The sequence below is a fragment of the Hippopotamus amphibius genome, chromosome 13 (genome assembly GCF_030028045.1).
Source record: "Hippopotamus amphibius kiboko isolate mHipAmp2 chromosome 13, mHipAmp2.hap2, whole genome shotgun sequence".
NCBI lineage: Eukaryota > Metazoa > Chordata > Mammalia > Artiodactyla > Hippopotamidae > Hippopotamus > Hippopotamus amphibius.
The window spans coordinates 60437373-60457125 of record NC_080198.1 but is presented as its reverse complement, the minus strand read 5'-3'; the positions used below and the strand labels follow the sequence as shown (position 1 = coordinate 60457125).

Sequence of the window (19753 nt, the reverse complement as noted above, 5' to 3'; positions counted from 1 at the left end):
CAGGAAAAAGCTGGATACAACGAAATAAGGGAAACCCATAAGGAAGGAAAGATACAGGAGCAAGAGAGGGAAGCTGAGTTTCAGACATGTTGAGCTTCAGATGCCTGGTAAGACTGATAACTAGACATTAGGAGGCAGTTGACTACCCATGTTTGAAGAAGGGTTTAGACTGAACATTGAGACCACAACACTTCTGAAAAATTATACTGAGATTATTCAAGGATTCATGCAAAAGACAACCTCCACCAACCTTAAAAACAATGTGAATTTATCTTAGAATTATAAAATTAGATGAATTCTCATACCATGAATACTTTGATAAAACATTTTTATCATTAAAAGCCATGAAATTTCTTAGTCTACTTTAAAGGTATGTTATAAAAATATTTTAAATTACAACCAAAGTTGTAGTATTCTCAACCCCAAGAACAGGACAGGGGCTTCTACAGAAAGGATATACAAGATTAGGAATAAAAAAAATCCAGGAGTTAGTTTGGATTCTGTTTCAAATTATTAATTTTATCTTGGGAAATCTTATTTCAGCCAGACACTGACAAAGTAATAGAATTCTAAGAAATACTTTTACATCAAGAAACCTTTCAACTTTGTTGGAACAAAATCTCTACTACTTAGTTGCTTGGGAGAAAAGCAAGCATGTTTATTTTTCTTAACTGATGAGGTTTCAAAAACCAGTTTAATCAATTTAACTAGGAGAGAAAATAATACTGCCTGCAGAAAAATACAGGTAAGAAAAAAAATTAACATCTTTACTTTAACCAGTGGAAGAATATACAGTGTATCCACCTATCTTATAGAAGCTCATTTTAAAGGAAAGTTTAGTTTTCAATCACTTATGTAAATAATTTCATAGACAGTCTTTATGAATATGCAGGAAAGTATTTTACTGTAAGTATTACAGTAAAAATGAAAACAGGAATTTCTACTTTTGCAAATTCATGTATCTGACAAAAATATCAAATTAAAAAATTACAATCAAGGGTTTTTGGAAAAGTGGCTGGCTGATTCCAGGTCTGAGGCAAGGAAAGTACAAGATGGGAGAGAAATATCATTTATTTAGGAAAACTAGAGAGAGAATTTGAGAATAAAAAAGAAGACTGATGGTAATGGATAATGAAATAAAAAAATAAAAAAAGATCCATGAATCCATCATGATATTATAAAAGGGGGGAGGACTCCACCAAAAAATAACAGCTAATAAATGTATAGAAAGACTGACAGAATTATAATATAGTAATTTCTATTTACCCCATATATTTATTTATTTTAGGCAAGGATTATCAATAGATGATAAAACCACTGCATGAAAGATTTTGATGGAAAAGCATACCAGTATGGTCTTTAAGTATCTTCCCCAATTATTTATAAAGTACACAATGGAAAAATCTGGTCTTATCAGCTTAACCATGTGGTCAAGCTTAGCTTCACCAATGTACAACTGACATTATCGCTTTCTGTTGTGATGAAGTGGGATGTAGGTATACATATCGCTCTGCCGCAAATGACCTGAATCTATTCAAAATGATAGAGTCACACAAATCCAGATGTGGCATATTCTGAAGGACAACTGGCCTGGATTCTACAAAGGATTCTTTGTCATATCCAAAGGAAGGCAGGGAACTGGGTTAAATTGAGGGAGACTACAGAGACATGGCAGTCAAATACAATGATGCATAAACATGGACTAGACCCTGAATTTTAAAAACCAACAGCTATAAAGAATATTTTAGGGAAATTCGATTGTGGATTGAAGTAATATTGATTTTTTTTAAAGATATGGTAATAGTGGTGTGGTTGTGTAGCAAAATGTCCTTTTTCTGGAGAAACAGGTGCCAAGATGAAGTGTCCTGAGGCCTGCAGCCTATGTCTAAATGTTTGGCAAAAGGGAAGAGTGTGTATGTACATAGAGATGGAATGGGTGTAGCAAGACACCAGGAGTTTTCTGGGTGAGAGGTAAATAAGTGTTCATTGTACAGCTCTTTCCTTTTTATGTATTTGTAGTTTTCTAAAAATAAAAAGATACAAAATGAATGATCAGCAATTTCTCACAGTAATTAAGAGCAGAGCTCATCTGCACCCCTGTTCTGCTATTTCACAGACGTGGAGCCCTAAGCAAGTTAGTTATCTACTCTGTTTTTTAGTTTTCTCATCTTTAAAATGGGTTTTTGTGGTTTCTTCCTCCTAAACTCACTATACTTTTTAACTTTACACCACTTATGAATAAATTCATATCCATACCAGAGGAAAAGGGAAATAAATGTTATGTCTTCCCTGTCTCCTTATATGAAAGCAAACTTATATTTCCAAGACAGTTTTAACTTTCACAAGGCTCGCGATTCAAACCAAGAAACAACTCATCGCTTTAACAAAAAATATAAGATTTTGTCTTGATAATGGAATTGCAAACAACAACACAATTCACAAATCATATAGGTATCAGCATAATGTGATCGAAAGAACGCTGGGCTCAGTATAGCAAGAAGGTGTAAGTCTAAGTTCTGGCTTTAATTAGTATACAATTTTGAGTGAGTCAATAACCTCTCAGGGGTTTCAGCTTCATTACCAATAAAATAAGAGGTTAAAGCAGATTTCTCTAGTACTCTGGTCCTAAGATACTCTAAGATACTGCAAGTAACAGTAGGTTTTCTTCTCTTGCTTCTTATGTATTCTAAGTTTCTTTTTGACCCTTCTTCTTAACTTCATACTTCAGGTGTGTTAACCTTCATTACATTTCTAGCCTAAATCTCTCTCCTTCCCAATTCTCCAGCCCCCTACCTCTATCTCACTCTAGGGCTAATGTTAGGGGCTACTATCATGAGATGATTTTTATTTGAAATTTAGCACAATTGATACAATCAGCTGACAGTTAATTAGCTATGTCCATAAGGCAAAAACTCAGGTAGTATCTAGTCTTAAGCTGTGAAATTCTGTAAAATTTTGGAATTTTAAATATAATTAAAACCCCCTTACTTCCTTCCTGGTTCTTATGGCAGCATCTTGCACAAGTCGAGAAACTGTTTCTTTCATTTTCTCTATATCTTCTTCTTTTTGCTTCTCCTCAAGCAGAGCCTTCAGAAAATAATTTGATGTTAATATAGATCACATCATTATTAATAGAGATTACATAATAAATGAGTAAAAACCTATCCACTAATCACTTTCTTGAAAGCATACATTTTATTAGAAACTTCTGAGACATCTCCACTTGGAGATCCTGCCTAAATTATGAATGATATTTATTTTCCCTAACCTCCTCACCTGACCTTGTCCTAACTAAAAATTTATTCTTCTCCTTTGATATTTATTTCAGCCAGTACCATCACTCTTCCAATCTCTACAGCTGGAATTATTTTTGAATTTTCCTTCTGCTTTATTCCCTGCGTAAAATAAGTTATCAAATCTAAATCTTATATTCATGGAAAAATCTCTTGGATTTAACTTTCTTTCCACTGTTTGGTTTTATTCAAATTATGTCCCTTGTCACCTCATACCTCCATCACGTAGACACCACCTACTTCGTCGCCATGACATTTCTAACCAACCAATCATTTCATCTCCCCTAAAAAATACTCCTATAATCCTAGTTCTGTTGTCAGTCACACCCTATTTCTTTGCTTCCCTGGGAACAAAACTCCTCTAAAGTCTGCACTTGCTCATTTCTAAAACTTTCTGTCATGTTCACTCCAATCAGGCTTTCACCACCCATCATCCCTATACTGCTAACCCATGAGTCAATTTTGCATAATTATCTTATCTGATCTGTCAAGCAGCACTTGAGATAATTGATGACTTTCTTCTCCTTGTTTTACTTCCTTTACTGGGCTTTTAGCACACCGTAATATTGGTTTTCCTCTTAATTCACTGATTATTCCTTTTTAGTCTGCATTGGTGTTTCTTCCTCTTCTCCTGAATCTCTTTATTATTGAACTACCCGTCTTAGTCCTTGGTCCTTTTCTCTATCCACATTCATCCCTTGGTGGTCTAATCCAATCTTGTGGTTTTAAATATCATTTATAGGCAGGCAAGTCCCAAGTTTATATCTCTAGTTCAAATATCTTCCGGAGCCTGGAACTCTTCCAATTTTAGGTTTGAGTGAAGTTTTTCTTTTTTTTTGCTCATTACATAAAAGTGCCTCTGTGTTCTGATCCCACTGTCTTCCAAAGATACCATACACATTCCTATCTGGTTTTTTTTTTTTTTCCCACTGTTTAATAAATTTCCCCCTACTTAAATAGGTAAGCTAGTGAGAAGTAACAGCTGTTTGGACGTAACAACTTTGGGGGGAGAATGGGACAATGGGAAAAAGGCAGGTTTCATAAGAAAACTATGCTAAGGTTGTGCTTCATGCCCATTTGTATGGTTGGTTGAGAGAACCCTTGACTTCTTGGAATAAGCAACCGACAGTGGGAACCCTCTGGCAATTAAGCAATGAGTCAAGAGGGAACTTAACACTGTAGCCATACAGTGGCAGTGTATGACTCAAGTCCAATCTGTGGACTTGAGACTTGGGTGAGAAGATTTAAGGGACAGGTAATGAGTATCACTACTGCCTTCTCTGTCCATAGTGCTCCACACAAAATGTTCACCTTCATGACCTAACGTTAAGAATGCTCATGTGATCAGGCTTCAGAGGAGAGAGAGAAACAATTTTGCCCTGCTCTTAATTTTTCTAGTTAACTTAGGTGTTTACAGGAATTCCCAAGCATACTATGTATTTTGTGCCTTTCATCCATTCTAAAAGACAGCATTCAGATCACAGAAGGGAATATTATCTGAAAGATATAAAAAACAGCTTAGCATTCCCATAGCTTAGATTTGGATAATTATTTCTTTTTTATTTCTTAGTAGCTTCTTAACATGCAACTTAAGCTTGTTTTGTTTTTAATAGCTCTCTTGGAAAACTCTCTATCACATAAAAAGAAAACAAATAAAACAAAGTATTTCCTTTGTACTCCCCATACTTCCCACAGGAATACTCTGCATATACTAGGTATTCCATAAATGTTGATTAAATGAAATAGGAATTTAATCATATCTACATAAGGGAGCCAGCAACATTAAAAACAAATCTATTTTGTGACTTCTAGAAACTAAATACCATTAAAGGAAAGTGGTAAAAGACAAAAGCCATGATATGTGATAGCACAGAAATCACAATTGTTAGAGGGTTAAAAGAAAAAAAGAACAATGACGTGAAGACTCCAGTTAATAAATCTTTATAGCTAAATTTAATTCCTATCAATTATAGAAGAGAAGCTTCTGTTCTATTAGAGTAATTGTGTAGATAATGAAGGGGGAATAAAGATTAATAAGATTCATCTGATTCAAATGACTAAAATATAGCATATACATACTGCAGTAAAATGCTTTAACAGATTTTTTTTTTAAAGTATGAGACTACAGGGGATGAAGATTAGTTACACAAGGATTGCAGATATAAAAAAATGTCTAATGAAAGTTTTAGGAGAGGGTTGACATTTTATCATATTTTATGACGTTAAGTCTTAACACCAAGAATGTATCAATAGTATACTATTATTGGTGAGCAGAGCAATTTCATTTTTATGCATTCATTGCATAGTTACTGATTCCCTTACTATCAGGTAATATGGGGGAATGTTCAGTATTTCATTATTTTATTTATTATCTATTCACTATTACTTATAAACTTGTTTACTAGTTTTCTTACCTGATTTTTCTGAAGATTAGCTTCTTCTAGGAGTTGCATGCTATTTCTGGCTCTTACAATAGCTTCATATTTCTCATTTTCTAATTCATTGCACTTTGCTTGTAATTCTCTGGTCTGTTTTTCCAAATGTGTTTTTTCTGCTCTTAATTGGGTAGCTTCTTGGATTGCCACACATAATCTAAAAATTAATAGGCATATTGAGAAAGTTAAATATTTTTAAAAAGGAAGGAGATAGGAGGTTTACAGAGCGTCTATTATAGGACAAGCATTATTCTAGTTACTTTCACATGTATTTTCTCATTTGATTCACACAAAAGTTCTGTAAAGTAGGTTTCATCATTTCCATTTAAAAGAATAACAAACAGACCCAGAGAGCTTAAACATTTAATTAAGGTCATATGAATAATGAGCAGTGGGGCTTAGACTGAGCCTAGATATTCTTACTCTGATTATGTTACATTTTCTACACTTTCTACTTATGTTAACTCATACCATCTTATATAGTTACGTGACAGTGTTATAAAGCAAATCCTTAAAATATAAGTTGTTCTTTCTATGTATATGGTCTTTTCGTCTTTTACTTTTTTGCCGGGCTCCCCTTTACTACTCTCTACCCAAGGAACCTATGTTAACTTACTAATGTATATCTTTCCATGTTCATAAAATCATGTGTGATTCTTATATACATACTCGTATACACATAAATATATATACACAGTATATACACATCTATCCACAGGCTTTTTGTATGTGTTTTTTTTTAATCTTTACTGGAGTATAATTGCTTTACAGTATTGTGTCACTTTCTGCTATACAACAAAGTGAATCAGCCACTTGTATACATACATCCCCATATCCCCTCCCTCCTGAGCCTCCCTCCCAACCTCCCTATCCCACCCCTTTAAGTCTTCACCTTCACAGGTCATCAAGCTGGTCTCCCTGTGCTCTGTATAAGCTTCCCACTAGCCATCTATTTTACATTTGTTAGTGTGTATATGTCGATGCTACTCTCTCACTACGTCCCAGCTTCCCCTCCCCCTGGTGTCCTTAAGTCTGTTCTCTACACCTGCATCTCTATTCCTACCCTGCCACTAGGTTCATCAGTACCATTTTTCTAGATTCCATAAATATGTGTTAGCATACGGTATTTGTTTTTCTCTTTTTGGCTTACTTCATTCTGTATGACAGACTCTAGGTCCATCCACCTAAGTACAAACAGCTCAATTTCACCCATTTTTATGGCCGAGTAATATTCCATTGTATACATGTGCCACATCTTCTTTATCCATTCATCTATCCACAGGTTTTTAAACATAATTTTTTGTGTTATAAAAATTAAGATCATGGTATATATGCTTTTCTTCACTTGCTTTTCTTATTCAATAATATCTTGTAAAAATCTCCTCAAGCAATACATCCAGAAGCTCTTTTCTTTCCTAGTCTGATGGATATAACTTCTCCTCATTGATAATTTGTATCTCCCTAATTACTGGAGAGTTTAAGCATATTTTAAAAGTTTGTTAGCCACGTGAATTGTCTTCTTTGAATTTCCTTTTCATATTCTTTGCCTATTTTCTTCCTGATGCTTATTTACTTGTTATAATTGTTATAACTTTACTATATACGATATATATTTGCTTGTTCCTTTATAAGAACTTTTTGAATATTAAGATATTGAACCCTCAGTCTGTTCTGTAGGCTGCAAATATTTTTTCCCAAATCTACTTTTTAGTTTGTTGTCTATTGACTCTACTTAGGAAATCTTTATTACACTAAAAATGCTCACTTGAATACAGCTAAATTTGACTATTTTTTTCAACATCTGGGATTTCAGTTTTTATAAAGATGATCTCCCTTATCCATAGATTGTTAATGTAAGCTCCTAGATTTCCTCAAAAAAGTGTTATGCCTTTAATAGTTTAGCCTGTAAATCTTTAATCAACCTGGAATTTACTTCTGAAAGTGCTATAAGAGAGGGTTTCAATTTAACTTCCTTCCAGATTGATGGCCAGTTCTGTGAGTACCATTAGTATCTGATGAACTGAAATAACCCCTTATCACACCTAAAATATGCAAATATCATGATTTACTTATGGACTGTCATGACTCACTGACCTATTTGTCTAGTCTATGTCCAAGTCATATTAATTTGATTATAGTGACTTTATAACATGTTCTGATATGTTCTGGTAACAAAATTCTTCCCTTACATTACACGTCCCTTTGTTTTTTTCAGGCATTTCTTTCCTAAGTGGTGGCATGAGAAGCCATAATGCCCATAACTGTATTTTTATTGTCACCCCTGCATTTCCTAGCTTTTGCATAACATATTTAGATGTCCTATTATATGCCATATTTAGGTTTATTAATGTTGTACCTTTTACAAAATGGTGATTTTCTTTCATTACATAAGGTTCTTCTTTATTCTGCTTACTGCTTTTACCATTAAACCCTACCTTGTGTGATATTAATATTGTCATTCTTGTTTTCTTTTTGTTTACAGTTGTTAATATTCTCCACTAAAACCTTTATTTTTTTATTTTATTATTATTATTTTAGATATTTGGCTTTACTGTAATTTTTTATTAATTAAATAACATTGTAATTATAATCTTTGTGCATAACCTATTAGCCTACCATTCGATAATTTCCTTAGATAATTTTCTGGAAGGATTTCTCCTGACATATGTCACAAACCAACTAGAGACTAGCTATATAATTTTTTTTTTGGACATACAATGAACTGCATATATTTAAAGTGTACAATTTGATATTTTTTTTCTTATTAGTAATGTACATATGGCAATCCCAATCTCCCAATTCATCCCCCCCCATTCCCCCCCGCCCCCCGCTTTCCCTCTTTGGTGTCTATATGTTTGTTCTCTACATCTGTGGCTCTATTTCTGTCTTGCAAACTGGTTGATCTCTACCATTTTTCTGTATTCTGCAAATATGCATTAATATACGATATTTGTTTTTCTCCTTCTGACTCACTTCACTCTGCATGACAGTCTCCAGGCCCATCCATGTCTCCACAAATGTCCCAATTTCACTCCTTTTTAGGGCTGAGTAATATTCCACTGTATATATGTACATATCTTATTTATCCATTTGTCTGTTGATGGACATTTAGGTTGCTTCCATGGCCTGGCTATTGTAAACAGTGCTGCAGTGAACACTGGGGTAAATGTGTCTCTCTGAATTATGGTGTTCTCTGGGTATATATGCCCAGTAGTGGGATTGCTGGGTCATATGGTAATTCTACTTTTAGTTCTTCAAGGAATCCCCTTACTGTTCTCCATAGTGGCTTTATCAGTTTACATTCCCATCAACAGTAAAAGAGAGTTCCCTTTTCTCCACACCCTCTCCAGCATTTATTGTTTTCAGATTTTCTGATGATGCCCATTCTAACCAGTGTGAGGTGATACCTCATTGTAGTTTTGATTTGCATTTCTCTAATAATTAGTGACGCTGAGCAGCTTTTCATGTGCCTCTTGGCCACCTGTATGTCTTCTTTGGAGAAATGCCTATTTAGGTCTTTTTTGATTGGGTTGTTTGTTTTTTTTATACTAAGCTGCATGAACTGTTTATATATTTTGGAGATTAATCCTTTGTTGATTCATTTGCAAATATTTTCTCCCATTCTGAAGGTTGTCTTTTGACTTGTTTATAGTTTGCTTTGCTGTGCAAAAACTTTTAAGTTTCATTAGGTCCCACTTATTTATTTTTAAAACCTTTATTTTAAATTAAAGACAAATCTTCTTTATCTTTCCTTCCTTGATACCTCTGTTCTAGTTCACTTATTCTTTGTTTTAAGTATTTTCTAAAATAACACGACTAGCCTTTAATCAAAATCTGCAGGTTTCTGCTTTTTAATGGAATATAGTCCTCTCATACTTTAATGATTTACATATATGACATTATTCATTCCATCTTAGTTTGGTTAAAGCATTGTGGTAGAAGATGAAACAATCTCTACCTCTCCCACAGAGGTATGGGACAGCTGGCACTTTACTACCATCAGTTCACACATTCATCTCACCATGGCCTCTTGGGGACCAGGCAGAGGAGGTGGACTCATGAAGGGTTTGTACCATCTTCATCTCCCAAGAGTCCATGGATATCAAGAGGGAAGCTTTGTTTAGGACTCTGTGAATTTCAATCCTCAGTCCAGGCTCTCTGACACTAACCTCCAGACTTCACATCTACGCATGTCAGAAAAAGCCTTGCAACTAAAGGTTTCACATGTATTCAACAGTTCAACAGCCCCAGCAACCATTTGGCTCTGAAAAGTCACACTGGTGTTAGGGGTGCAGTTATAGGAAAGTAGATTCAGATCATCAGCTTCATAATTTAAAGTTTTCCATAATTTTATAACATAAAAGATGTATTACTACTGTTATTATTCTCATAAAGCACTTCTATATGCTCTGCAGCCAAATCTTATATGAACCCTTTCTTTCAACTTACTAAAACTGGGCCAAGTTCCCTCTTTATAATAATAGTGACCACAATGATAACAGTAAACACTTGTAAGAACGTTCTTTATTCTATGTACTTTACACATGTTAAAGAAAACATAATCCCCAGTTTCTTCAACAATGCTATGAAATAGGTTATAGCATTAGCCTATGAGGTAGGATTTGAGGTTATATCATATAAATTATGAGGTAGGTTAAATCATTATATTTATTTTATAAATAGAGAGACGGAAGTACAAAGAGGGTAAGCAACCTGCACAAAGTTATTGATCAAGTTATTGGTGAAGCTGGAGTTTGAACTCAGTCAGTTTGGGTCCAGAGTCAGTGTTTCTAACAAATATGCTATAGTGCCAAATAGGAACTTCCACCTAAGGATGTCTACTCTTGCCACTACTATTCAACATAGTTTTGGAAGTCCCAGCCACAGCAATCGGAGAAGAAAAAGAAATAAGATGAATCCAAATTGGAAAAGAAGTAAATCTGTCACTGCAAATGATATACTATAGATAGAAAATCCTAAAGATGTCACCAGAAAACTACTTGAGCTAATCAATGAATTTGGTGAAGTTTCAGGATACAAAATTAATACACAGAAATCTCTTGCATTCCTATACACTAACAATGAAAGATCAGAAAGAGAAGTTAAAGAAGCAATCCCACTCACCACTGCAACAAAAAGAATAAAACACCTAGAAATAAACCTACCTAAGGAGGTAAAAGACCTGTATGCAGAAAACTATAAGACACTGATGAAAGAAATCAAAGACGATACAAACAGATGGAGAGATATACCATGTACTTGGATTGGAAGAATCAACACTGTGAAAATGACTACACTACCCAAAGTAATTTACAGACTCAACGCAATTCCTATCAAATTACCAATGGCATTTTTCACAGAACTAGAACAAGAAATCTCACAATTTGTATGGAAACACAAAAGACCCTGAATAGCCAAAGCAACCTTGAGAAGGAAAGAGGGAGCTGGAAGAATCAGCCTCCCCAACTTCAAACTATGCTACAAGGCTACAGGGATCAAGACAGTATGGTACTGGCACAAAAAACAGAAGTATAGATCAATGGAACAGAATAGAGAGCCCAGAGATAAACCCATGCACATATGGCAACTTATCTTTGATAAAGGAGGCAAGAATATACAATGGAAAAAAGACAGCCTCTTCAATAAGTGGTGCTGGGAAAACTGGACAGCAACGTGTAAAAGAATGAAATTAGAACACTTCCTAACACCATATACAAAAATAAACTCAACATGGATTCAAGACCTAAATGTAAGGCCAGACTCTATAAAACTCCTAGAGGAAAACACAGGCAGAACACTCTATAACATAAATCAAAACAAGATCCTTTTTAACTCTCCACCTTGAATAATGGAAATGATATAAACAAGAAACAAATGGGACCTAATGAAAGTTAAAAGCTTTTTGCACAGCCAAAGAAACCATAAACAAGACAAGATGACAACCCTCAGATGAGAGAAAATATTTGCCAATGAAGCAACTGACAAAGGATTAATTTCTAAAATATACAAGCAGCTCATGCAGCTTAATCCCCAAAAAGCAAATAACCCAATCCACAAATGGGTGGAAGACCTAAATAGACATTTCTCCAAATAAGACATGCAGTTGGCTAACAAACACATGAAAAGATGCTCAACAACACTAATCATTAAAGAAATGCAAGTCAAAGCCACAATGAGCTATCCCCTCACACTGGTCAGGATGGCCATCATCAAAAAATCTAGAGACACTAAATGCTGGAGAGAGTGCGGAAAAAAAAAGAACCCTCCTGCACTGTTGGTAGGAATGTAAATTGGTGCAGCCATAATGGAAAACAGTTTGGAGGTTCCTTAAAAACCTCAAAATGGAACTACCATATGACCCAGCAATCCCACTACTGGGCATATACCCTGAGAAAACCATAATCCAAAAAGAAACATGCACCCCAATGTTCACTGTAGCACTATTTACAATAGCCAGGACATGGAAGCTGGCTATGAGGACATGGGGGTGGGGGGGGGGAGTGGGGTTGGGATGAATTGGGAGATTGGGATTGACATAGATACACTAGTATGTGTAAAATAGATAGCTAGTGGGAACCTGCTGTATAGCACAGGGAGCTCAGGTCAGTGCTTTGCGGTTACCTAGACAGGTGGGATTTGGGGGTCGGGGGTGGGACAGAGGTCCAAAAGGGAGGACATATATGTATACACATACCTGATTCGCCCTCACTGTATAGCAGAAACTAACATAACACTGTAAAGCAACTATACCCCAATTTAAAAAAAAAAAAAAAAAAAGAAGAGACTTCCACCTAAATTATATTGATTCAGATCTATGTATCTATAACTGTATAGCAAGGGGCTGTCATTTCAAGTTCAGCTGGTGGTAAGAAAACATACTAAAACCCAGGGCACTGAATGAAAGTCTGTATATGGAACATTATTACCGCCCCCCCTCCCCCCCCACTGACTCTTTCTTCAGTTTTTGGAATACACTCAGGGTCGTGCACTTCCTTTCCCAGCTCATGTCGAAAGACTGATGGATCCTACTTTGGAGAAACTGGCCCAAGAAAGAGCACCCTCAGATTCTGATATCTGGGGACTGCCCAAGGAAAAAGCCGGCTCACTGCCTAAACATAACACAGTAAATCTGCCAGACTATAAGCCCACCTATACATATACATACCTATACATATACATCACTTATACATATACACCACCTATACATACCTACCTACCTATCAACTTTTTGGTGTCTTACTTTTAAAAAAATTGAGATATAATTGACATACAACATTACAGTCAACCCCCCATATCCGTGGTTTCCACATCACAGATTCAACCAACCAGAGATCGAAAATATTAAAAAAAAATTCCAAAAAATTCCAATAGGTAAAACTTAACTTTGCTGAGCAATGGCAACTATATACATAGCATTTATATTGTATTAGTAAGTAATCTAAAGATGACTTAAAGTATATAAGAGGATGTGCACAGGTTATATACAAACACTGTACCATTTTATATAAGGGATTTGAACATCCACAGATTTTGGTATCCACAGGGGTCCTGGACCCAAAACCCAGTGGATACTGAGGAACAGTTGTATATCAGCTGTGGGCGTAAAACATAATAATTCAATATTTGCATATACTTTGAAATAATCACCACAATAAGTCAATATCACCACATATACAATTACAATTTTTTTCTTGTGATGAGAACTTTTAAGATCTATTCTCCTAGCAACATTCAAATATACAATACAGTAATATTAACTATAGTCACCATGCTGTATATTACATCCCCATGACCCATTTCCTTTCATAACTGTAAGTATGTACATTTTGACCACCTTCACCTATTTTACTCACTGCCCCCCCACCCCCATCCCTGGCAACCATCAATCTGTTTTTTGTATCTATGAGTTTGAATTTTAAAAATATGGAATGTTTCATAGATTTGAGTGTGGGCCATGCTAATTTTCTCTGTATATTCCAGTTTTTAATATATATGCTGGTGAAGCAGGCACTTTGGTGTCTTACTTTTAAATATCAATGGACAGAAAGGATCACCAAACCTTAGAAGGTAGACAGACACACATACAGAAAAAAGGAATGTTAGAGAAAGCAGAGACAATGCAGACGGCAGAACAAAACCTTAAAAAATATTTTAATATTTTTAATTAAGAGATGATATAACATTTATACTAAGACAATACAGAAAAAGAAACATTCAGAGGAAAGAAATGGCTCTTTAAAAAATTTATGATAGCTAAGATAATATATTCAAAAAATGGTTAGTTAGAAGAAAATTTAAAGAAACCTCCAATAAAGGAGAAAATAAATGAAGAAATGGAAAATGGGAGAGAAAAAATAGGAAAATTAGGGAATCAATCCATTAGATCTAATATCCAGCTAATATTATGTTCAAGAAAAAAAATGAAAAGACTGAAAAAAATTATTCAACAAAAAATCCCTAAAAAATTCCTAGAACTGAGGAACATGAAAATCTATATTGAAATGCCCCTAGTAAAACAAGTGAAAAATACTTCTTACTAAATGTGCACATTCTGCAATTTTAGCATATTAATTGTGGTGGTGGGGTGGATGATTCTGCAAGTCTCTGGGATGGCGGTGGGAGGGAACAGGTCAAATACACAAAATTGGAATTCTGAATGACATAGGAATTTTTTTCTACAGTGGGAAGCTAGATAATATGAGGAAAATGTCAACATTTTGAGGAAAAATGATTTAAAGCCTAGGATTTCCAACCTAGGAAGCTGAGGGAGAATGGTTTCTATTAAAATGGGGGGGAGGGGGGGCGGGGAGAAAGCAAAGAACAACAAAGAAAGAACAATGGTTTGAATTCTTAGTCTTATTGGCATATTCTCACTTTGAAAGAAATAGCAAATTAAAGAATACGAAGAGGTAGTTTAAAGCAATTCTATTCATTTCACTCTGACCTTATTGAAGAGAGCATATACAAACCAGCAGTCTTTCCCAGAGAACTGTCATTCCCTGGTGATAATTCCCAGGACTCATGAATCTCTTAAAAAGCAGGGAGGAGGGGGCCTTTCTTCGGAAGATGGGAGGAAATGATTTATGCTTCTTAGATGTTTGTGGCATTTGAAAGGATCACAAATAATAATTTTATAAATGAAGAATAAATACAACTTTAATAAATAATAAGTATTTACTGAGGCCAAAATGTATCTGATTTTACGGAATAAAGATGACCATCTAAAACATAGCTTTTCAATCTGGTAGTTCCATTAAATAGGGTATATTCACACCTAAAACACTGGCTGAACACTGCTTACAGACACATATCAACTACACAAATAACTCTGCTTTCTCTTATATAAAAATACAATACTTTTTTAAAACTTTAAAATGTAACTTTTTTGTTATCATAATAAAAACAATATTAAGTTAATAGCTCCAAAAGACAGACAATGTAAAAATTTCCTTTTCAGAGGCAGCCAGCTGAATACTGAACTTTTTTCTTACATCTGCAGTAATCTCTTATTAGGAAGCTTTCACTTAGGTTATATTATAACTTTATACTAAAAGCAAAACAAAAATAAAAATCTCAAAGCCTTCAGTACTAAAAAGACAAAGCATTCATGAACAACTTGATTTCTTATGAAATACTATCAGAATCAAAGGAAGTGAAATTCACTTATTCAGATTTCACTATTTCAAGTCTCCAGCATTTATTTTCATAGCACAGAATGCTACTAAAATAACAAATGAAAAATCTACAACCACAGACTTTTTTCCTAAGGTTAACAAAAAACACACTCAAGAAAGCAGTCAAATAAACATTCAACTGCTGAAAAGTTGAGAAAAATGGAAAAGAAAACCCCAAAATCCTAGCACTTAAAAATTACAACTCCTATTATCAAAATCTCAAGTTAGCAGTTAAAATCAATCAGTTCTGAACCCACTGTGAACGAAGAAATTACTTTTATTAACATTTTGGAGAACAAGAAACAGAAGTTCAATTTTTTTCTGAACAAACAATGGCTATGGATCTGTGACGAGAACCGAGATCCTGATGTTTGATGTGTTCAGATCAGTACACTGGTTTTGAGTGTAACAGATTGCAATCATACGGAGTAGATTTTTCAGCTATAAACCATAATGCGATTTTATGGGCTATAGTCACTGCATCTTTCATAGATTACAAATGACAATTTTCAAGTTTCTTAAGGGAATATCCAATAGAAAACAACAAAAGATTCTAGGGTACACATTTGCATTAAAAGAGTAATTAAAGACAAAGCTACAGAATATATTTGAAAAGTAGCCCAGGACTTCCTAGGTGGCACAGTGGTTAAGAATCCGCCTGCCAGAAAGAGAAATTAAGGAAACTCTCCCATTTACCACTGCAACAAAAAGAATAAACTACCTAGGAATAAACCTGCCTAAGGAAGCAAAAGACCTATATGCAGAAAACTATAAGGCACTGATGAAAGAAATCAAAGACGATACAAACAGATGGAGGGACATACCATGTACTTGGATTGGAAGAATTAACATTGTGAAAATGACTATACTACCCAAAGCAATTTACAGATTCAACACAATCCCTATCAAATTACCAAGGGCATTTTTCACAGAACTAGAACAAGAAATCTTACGATTTGTATGGAAACGCAAAAGACCCCAAATAGCCAAAGCAACCTTGAGAAGGAAAGACTGAGTTGGTGGAATTAGGCTTCCTGACTTCAAACTATAATACAAGGCCACAGTGATCAACACAGTACAGTACTGGCACAAAAATAGAAAGGAAGATCAATGGAACAGAATAGAGAACTCAGAGGTAAGCCCAAACACATATGGGCACCTTATCTTTGATAAAGGAGGCAAGAATATACAATGGAAAAAAAGACACCCTCTTCAATAAGTGGTGCTGGGAAAACTGGACAGCAACGTGTAAAAGAATGAAATTAGAACACTTCCTAACACCACACACAAAAATAAACTCAACATGGATTCAAGATCTAAATGTAAGGCCAGACACTATAAAACTCCTAGAGGAAAACATAGGCAGAACACTCTATGACATCCATCAAAGCAAGATCCTTTTGGACCCACCTCCTAGAATCATGGAAATAAAATCAAGAGTAAACAAATGGGACCTAATGAAACTTAAAAGCTTTCTTTTTTGCACAGCAAAAGAAACCATAAACAAGACAAGAAGACAACCCTCAGAATGGGAGAAAATATTTGCCAACAAAGCAACGGACAAAGGATTAATCTCCAAAATATACAAGCAGCTCGTGCAGCTTAATACCAAAAATACAAATAACCCAATCCACAAATGGGCGGAAGACCTAAATAGACATTTCTCCAAAGAAGACATGCAGATGGCCAACAAACACATGAAAAGATGCTCAACATCACTCATCATCAGAGAAATGCAAGTCAAAGCTACAATGAGGTATCACCTCACACCGGTCAGAATGGCCATCATCACAAAATCTAGAAACAATAAATGTTGGATAGGGTGTGGAGAAAAGGGAACTCTCCTGCACTATTGGTGGGAATGTAAGCTGGTACAGACACTATGGAAAACAGTTTGGAGGTTCCTTACAAAACTAAAAATGGAACTACCATATGATCCAGTAATCCCACTCCTGGGCATATACCCAGAGAAAACCATAATCCAAAAAGAAACATGTACCATAATGTTTATTGCTGCACTATTTACAAAAGCCAGGACATGGAAGCAACCTAAATGCCCATCAACAGAGGAATGGATAAAGAAGACGTGGCACATATATACAATGGAATATTACTCAGCCATAAAAAGGAATGACATGGAGCTATATGCAATGAGGTGGATAGACCTAGAGTCTGTCATATAGAGTTAAGTAAGCCAGAAAGAGAAAAACAAATACTGTATGCTAACTCATATATACGGAATCTAAAAAAAAAAAAAATGTTAGTGATGAACCCAGTGACAGGGCAAGAATAAGGATGAGGATGCAGAGAATGGATTGGAGGACATGGAGTTGATGGGTGGGGGGCAGTGAAGGGGAAGCTGGGACAAAGTGAGAGAGTAGCATTGACATATATACACTACCAACTGTAAAACAGATAGCTAATGGGAAGTTGCTGTGTAACAAAGGGAGATCAACTCGATGATGGGTGATGCCTTAGAGGGCCAGGACAGGGAGGGTGGGAGAGAGTCGTGGGAGGGAGGGGATATGGGGATATATGTATAAATACAGCTGATTCACTTTGGAGTACCTCAAAAACTGGTTCAAGAGTGTAAAGCAATTATATTCCAATAAAGAGCTTAAAAAAATCAGTTTAAAAAGAAAAAGAAAAGAATCCGCCTGCCAATGCAGGGGACCTGGGTTTGAGCCCTGTTCTGGGAAGATCCCATGTGCCGAGGAGCAACTAAACCCATGCACCACAACTATTGAGCCTGCACTCTAGAGCCCGTGAGCCACAACTATTGAGCCCGTGTGCCACAACTACTGAAGCCCACGTGCCTAGAGCCCATGCTCTGCAACTAGAGAAGCCACCACAATGAGGAGCCTAAGCATCACAATGAAGAGTAGCTCCCGCTTGCCGCAACTAGAGAAAGCCCACATGCAGCAACAAAGACCCCACGCGGCCAATTAAATTAATTAAAAAAATAAAACAATAAATAAAAAGTAGCCCAGACCTCCAAAGGTAACTGATCCCATAAGACTCCAGGAAAAACATCTATAATGATTTCTCATGTATTTTTTTTCTCTTAGTTATCTACTCAGCAAGAAATTATTTTTCTATATATTTTTTACCCAACCTCACTATTTTTTTTTTCCTGCTGTAGGATGTAAGAACATTTCTGATTTGGGGATTTACTAAACTTTACTATTATTCTTTTGGAGAAAAGGCAAAGATGAAAATGATCTTTGAATATATATTCAAAATATATGTTCAAACTTTTGAATATTATTTTTTAAATAATGTCCAACAAACCAGATTTTAAACCTATGATTATAATGTTTAGCACGTATAAAATATATATTCTAGACAATATCATAAACAGACTCTAATGTAGAATAACTTTTGAAGCTTATAGACAAAACTAGATGTATTTAACAATTTACCTTGTTTCTAATTGTTTTATACTAGATTGTAGCTGCTGTAAGCGCCTATCTGATGCTTCCTCTCTTCCTTGGGCAGACACCATATCCTCCTCCTAGAAAATAAAGAAACTGGATGCTTATTTTTAGTATGTAAAAATTCAATACATCATTAAACAGCATAAAGAAAACAGTTCACTCTATGAAGTTATTATATTGCCAGAATTTCATGTGTAAGTTTAAAGAAGCAATATCACTTTGGGAACAAACCATGAACGTACTAAAAAAGGGGGAAGAGAACCTCACTATCAATTCTGTATTAGTAAAACAATAATCCAAACAGTCATTGCATATGGATTTCTACCAATAGTCCAACTATTTCTACAGTGCAAGTCTAACAAAATAAGGCAGCGGTTTTTTTTACAGATAATCTGCCCTTAGAACATGTTCTCTTAAGTAGGTTATGCTGCATTCCGTAGTAATCATAGGATATTTCTATTTTAAACTGTGATGCTTTAATAGGTTTATTTTTACCATCTTAAAAAAAATTCCTGTTCATCCTTTCCTACCTTTTGTTGTGTTCTTTTATTGGCTTTTAGCTATATCTCTTTGAATTATTTTTTAGTGATTGCTCTAGAGATTATAATTTGCATCTTTAACTTATTCCAATTTATTTAGTTAATATTTAATTCAGAGAAAATATTGGAACCTTGCTGCAGTGTATTTATTACCATGCATCATCCTAGTCTTCAGCGTCATTGTTGCCATATAGCATATATGTGCATACTTTATAAATCCAGTCAAGTCTTTTAAGGTATTAACAAGAGAAAGGAAAAACATGTACATATACTATTTAATATTTACAACTCCTATTGCTCTTAATTTCTTCCTACATCTTAGTTGCCACCTGGTGTCATTTCCTTTTAGCCTAAAGAATTTCCTTCAGCATATTT

General features: G+C 35.1%; 1 protein-coding gene and 1 pseudogene across 5 annotated transcripts in view; both read right to left on the bottom strand.

Moving 5' to 3' along the window:
- The window catches only part of SCLT1 (sodium channel and clathrin linker 1), a 244069-nt gene that overhangs the window by 109071 nt on the left and 115245 nt on the right, over positions 1-19753 (bottom strand). For all 5 annotated transcript variants that reach the window (XM_057705960.1, XM_057705959.1, XM_057705958.1 and 2 more), the window contains exons 11-13: positions 18825-18916; positions 5708-5885; positions 2989-3087 (exon numbers count right to left, since the gene is read on the bottom strand). In XM_057705960.1, coding sequence (XP_057561943.1) covers positions 2989-3087; positions 5708-5885; positions 18825-18916 — 369 coding nt within the window. The remainder of the gene's footprint in view (positions 1-2988; positions 3088-5707; positions 5886-18824; positions 18917-19753) is intronic.
- LOC130835387 (U6 spliceosomal RNA) lies at positions 13646-13735 on the bottom strand (annotated as a pseudogene).